General features: G+C 55.8%; 1 protein-coding gene across 1 annotated transcript; it reads right to left on the bottom strand.

Annotated features, from left to right (window-relative positions):
- Window positions 1-289: 289 nt before the first annotated feature.
- Window positions 290-2,941, bottom strand: CYR61 (cysteine rich angiogenic inducer 61). Its single transcript, XM_019501551.1, has 5 exons — window positions 2,709-2,941; window positions 2,320-2,533; window positions 1,643-1,990; window positions 1,312-1,514; window positions 290-1,198 (listed from the first exon to the last, which is right to left on the bottom strand). Exons 1-5 carry the CDS (start codon window positions 2,766-2,768, stop codon window positions 899-901), a joined length of 1,125 nt encoding a protein of 374 aa, XP_019357096.1. The 5' UTR covers window positions 2,769-2,941; the 3' UTR covers window positions 290-898.
- Between the last annotated feature and the right edge of the window lie 2,339 nt (window positions 2,942-5,280).

The following is a 5,280-nucleotide window of genomic DNA, read 5'->3' as shown; positions in this document are numbered from 1 at the left end:
TCCAGCAGAACTTGAATATTATGACAATATGATTAAATCAAATCTTTGATATGGCAACTGCTTTGCTAAACACAACTAAGCTGTTCTCTTTTCTATTCTGTAGAGCACAGGGCTGCAGACTGTAGAGCAAATTAGAATGTCCCCTTATCCACAAAGGAAGTTAAAATAATGATTATTTCCACGGTAGTGCTGGTCTTAGGTTTCAGAGGGACTAAGAGTTTATAGAAGTTTAAGCTTTTAAGACAGTAAGTCCATATCTATTACCATTCAAAATATTCTGCTAAGAATATTAGGTAAATATTTCTTTATTAAATGATTAATTCCATAAATAAATTCTTTTAATTCATTGAATATAAAATTAAAATCATTTACAACTTATTCCAGTATTATGGGGGTGGGGGGTCCAAAAAAAAGCTACATTTTGATAAATAAAATATTCAGCTTTAAAACAACTGATTTCTGTTTGCTATTAAACTAAAGTTGGTACATAATAGCTGCCACAAGTGAACACTCCAAAGTGCCCACCTAAGGAAGGAATGTAACTTCCAACTTGTGTTTGGGGGGTGGGGTAGGGAGGGAAGCATAATGTTAAAACTGAACAGTACAGACAAATTTAAAGTTTTCATAACCAGAACAAAGATTTATCTGATCAGTTACAAACAGAAAACAGTATATCAATAAGATAAGGTGCTCCAAAAAGAAGCAATGAAGTTGCTCCACTATTATGAAGCTTTAAATATGCTTAAATCTCTGCTGCATTAGTGTCCAGTTGCACAGTGCACTCGTATCATCTCAAATGTTGCCCTCACATGGACAAGGCACCATTTTCCACCATTAAAAGTTCCTTTCTCCATTGCTTGTTACTTAAACTCTGTTAACATCCCACCCCAGTCACAAGTTAGTCCCTAAATTTGTGGATGTCATTGAAGAGTCTGTAGTAGGGGTAAGCTTCGCTTGCATGTGGACAGTTGTAGTTGCATCTGCAAGACTGGATCATCATGACGTTCTTAGTGAAAGTTTCTCCATCATCACAACGGAACCTGATCTTGATAGTCCTGGTCTGCTGAGGAGTACAGCATCTTCCATCCACACAGGAGCCACAGTATTTGGGACGATATTTCTTCACACTGGAACATCCAGCATAAGTGAACTTCACTGGGGCTTGGGACTTCTTAGTCTTGGTGCATTTCTTTCCTTTCTGCAAGAAAGAGATAGCAAATAATATGGTTAGTAGAAGGTCTATATCCAAACTCCCTTCTCTACCCAGGTCAGTTATTTAGCAGAAGTGCCATCACAGGGATCTGGATTTACCTTTAAGGAGCCATAGCTTGACTGTCCACATGGCCGCACTTCACATATTCTGCTCTCCTTGATAAGTTTGCAGTCAGGATTATCGTTCGTGACCCGGGTAGAGAGGCCAGTTCCACAGGTCTTTGAACACTGGGACCAGGAAGTTGTTTGAACAATGCACTTGGGACTCTCAAAGGTCTGACTGTGTGGCTCGGATCCAAAGACTAAAAAGGAAAAAGAGAGAGGAATTTGGCATGAGTTTCTCAAGTATTTTGGCTCTATCCCCCCTTCTACTAAACTCTTCCCTTCCAGCTCAGCCCATGGCCATCAGGCAACAAGTTGGCATACTCACCAGGCAGCATTTTCAGCCCTCCTTTCACAATGGCAATTAGCTCGTTGTTCCTGGTTAATTCGCCTTCTGAAGCATCCAGACCCAGCTCTTTGCTGAAGAAGCCTTCCAGGTCCTCCAGGCCATCTTTGCTCTCATCACACATCCACTCCTCACAGCACTGGCCTGGGACTTTGACCAGGCGGGGGCTGGAGCAGCCCAGGTTGGGGAGGGAGAGCTCCTGGGGGCAGAGTGGGATGCAGCCCACAGCTCCATCAATGCATGTACACTGGTGCTTGCAGTTGGGCTGGAAGCTTTCTCCGTTTTGGTAGATTTTGGAGTTATATTCACATGGCCTCCCCTCGGACTGGGCTGCAGAGGAACAAAGAGTGAGGAGGGGAGTTAGAGGTGAGATGCTCTTTTCAAGGCAGGCAGATTTGCTGCTCTGTTAAAATTCGCTTTATGGTAACATCCCCCAGAGACTGGAGGCTAGAACAATAAGTTAGTCAGGAATCACTTTTCCTTCTGCGCTTTTAGTGGAGCCCAGACATACTGAATCACATTCCAGACTGCTGAAGTCATGTGCCTTTCTGCCAAGCTACCAACAACAAAGCATAACCATACATGGACTCCAAATTACTAAACTTCGCCACTCTGGGGACTGTTATTTTTTCAAGACAGCCAAGCCACAAGTCTCTTACCTCTGCAGATCCCCTTCAGAGCCGTGGGACTGGCGCCGAAATTGCATTCCAGCCCCTTGGTGTGATCACAGGGCTGGCTTTTGCTGCAGTCCTCGTTGAGTTGTTTGGCGCAGACCTTGCAGCATCCGCAGCCGTCCAGGACCAGACCCACTCCTGGGGCGCACTTGGGCACTTGCAGAGGGCACTGGCAGACGGCCGGGCACGTGGAAAGCACCTGGGGGGCCAAGCAGGGCGTGCGGGTGAGTCTCGGTCCCAACCCACACACGCGCCCCCCCCCCGCACCACGGCTGGGTCGCCCCGGCAGGGGGCCGCTTGGCGCAGGGGAAAAGACCCGCGGCGTTGCGAGGGGGAAAGCCCGGGCCGAGCCTGGAGGTGACGGGTGAACTCACCAGCCTGCACAGGCAGAGGAGCGCGGCGAGGTGAACGAGGCTGCGGCCCTGGCAACTCATTGCTAGCGGACGAGGGGTCCCGGGGGCGGCTCGGACACGAGGAAGGAGCCGCGGGCTGTTCCGAAGTCCTGGCGGGCCGGGAGGGCGCGGGTGAGCTGTGTGGCGGCGGGAGGACAGGGGCTGGTGGGTCCGGTCCGCTCCTCTCGGGGGTCCCGGCGCCGTCTGAGCAGGGAGAGCGCGAGCGGCTCCTTATATAGCGGGGCCGCCGCGTGCTGCAGCTGCACTGACGTCGCGCGTTCCAGAACGCCAGAGCATCCAGCGTTCCAGGCATCTCCGGAATGTCTCTTGGCGCGGGCCGCGGCCAAGCCCCGCCCCGTCTCGCTCGCACCTTCCCCCGGATCCGCCGCGACCCCCGCGGGGGTGCTGCGCGCTGTGCTTTAGGGACTTCGGGGCCGGGCGCTCGGGCAGGGGTTCCGGAAGGAGGCAGCACATCTGCCGCGGCGGGGTGGGGGCCGATCGGTGCCTGCTTCGGGTCGCGGCCAAAATCGCTCCGAGCTAGCGCCGGGGAGCGCGGGTGCGCGCCTGCCGGGGCCGGGCGCCTGCCTGGCGGCCTGCAGCGTTTGTGAATGGGGCACGCGCGCGAGCCCGGCTTCCCCGCACCTGGCGCGGCTCCACGGAAACCTCTTTTTTGTTGTTTTTTTGGTTTTGGTTGCGGGGGTTCCCCCGCGTGTCTCGGTCCGCCCCGCCTCGGGCCACGGGACTGCATCGCCCTCCTGGACCTGCTCCCCAGCTCCCGCCCTCGGGAGGCCAAGTTTGAGCACGTGTGTCTGTGTAATGCGCCGCCCGGGCGGAGGGGAAGGGATGGCAGACGGGGCGGCCCTCGGCCGCTGCCCTCCGCCGGGATCCCGGGCAGCGCCACTGAGCGCTGCCCGCAGCCCCGAGCGGGGTCCGCGGAGCAGTGAACTCCGGGTGACCCGCTGGGCGGTCGCGGTCAACATCTGCCCGAGCCCGCTTCATAGGACTGCTCCCACCCGGGGGGACGGGCGGGGAGGCTCCGCGGGCTTTGCTGCCGTTTGCCCCCGTAGTCAGTCTCCGGGCCCGGTGACCGGTTGCAGCCGCAGTCGCAGCCCTGGAGCTCCCCGCTCCTCTTATTTCTCTGCATAACCAGGTGCAGCGCCGGGCTGGGAGCCCCGTGCCCGGGCGCAGGCCCACGACGAGGCGGGAGGGTCCCGGCCCCGGCGCCCCCCGCTCCGAGCCGGGGGTTTCCTTCCCGAGGTCGGGGCCGGGCGGAGAGCTGCGAGCTCCCGTTGTGGCGTCCTGTCTTTCGGGCTCGGGGCGGTGTAAATGTTTCCAGATGGTGATTTCGAGCCCAGACGTAACAATATTGCCATATTTGGTAGAGCAGTAGCCCGCATTTTCCACATTTTTCTGCTGTTATCCAACCACAAAGCATTCTTGACAGCTTGGGATGGTGTTAAATATAGACCTCGCTTGTGTTCCCAGGGCAGGAAATTCTTTGGAATTCCTGTTTTTCACGCAATCCGTCTATCATGATTTAGGAGGAATTGCAGTCCGGAGCCAACTGGCTTGTGCTGTAGTTTGCTGGTTTATTAGGGCGGGTGGGGGTGGGGAGCGAAGCCGTCGGGGCTGCTGCCCGGCACCGTTACAATAGTCCCCCATTCCGGGGATGTTTCTTTGCAAATGAGATTATTGTTCCTAACACAGGTTTGCGTTTTCTTCTCTTTTCCGCCTCCAAGGCCTGGAGGGGTGGGAAGAGCGGGCTCGGGAGACCGCTCAGCCTCCCAGTGCCATGAAACGCAGCGGGGGCAGAGAGCCGGCGGAGAGGGAGGGCATGCCAAAAGGAGGGGGATCTGATGAACCTGTCTGCGCGGCATTTCCATACAATGCGTGCCTGTGTGCGGCTCGGGGAGGATGGGGAAGCAGCGCCCACCCGTCCTGCTGCTCGGAGCAGGCAAGCCCAGACGTCTCGTCGCCAGCTCCTTTCCCCCGCCGAAAGGGTGACGGAGAAGAGCGCGGCGCCGCGCACGTGTGCCAGGGTAAGGGGCTCCCGGGGCCAAGCCTGGGCAGGGGTCGCTGCGGGGCCGTTTCCTTCCTGCGGCGGTTGTTCCTCATTGAGCACGTCGGGCAGCCGCGGCCGGGGGGTTCCTCGCTGCCTGCGCAGCGCTGCTCTCGGCGCAGGGGCGCGCTGCTGGCCGCACCCCGCCCCAGGGGACTGAGATTTGTATTATATTACATTATAGACGTCGATTTTATTTTGATATTACATTACATTATATATTTATGTTTTATCTTTATATTGTAACACATTACATTACATTATATATTATATGATATTAGGGGCACTGTCTTCAGCTGAGGCTCGGAGCAGCGGCCTGAAACTTGCCAGCGGCGTTTCCGAGACGCGCGGTTACGTTGCGCGCGGCTCGGCCCCCCCGATACACCCGGAGCCACAAGCAAGTCCGGCTCAAAATGGTGGCACGCGGGGCTGCTGGAAGCCCGCCCCGGGGCCGTGCAGGGTGGCGCACGCCCGGCGCCGGCCGAGGGCATCCCT

The sequence above is a fragment of the Gavialis gangeticus genome, unplaced genomic scaffold (genome assembly GCF_001723915.1).
Source record: "Gavialis gangeticus isolate Ggan-Ray unplaced genomic scaffold, GavGan_comp1, whole genome shotgun sequence".
Taxonomy (NCBI): Eukaryota; Metazoa; Chordata; order Crocodylia; family Gavialidae; genus Gavialis; species Gavialis gangeticus.
Note: the sequence above shows the minus strand (reverse complement) of the source record. Positions and strands in the feature narration are given on the sequence as shown.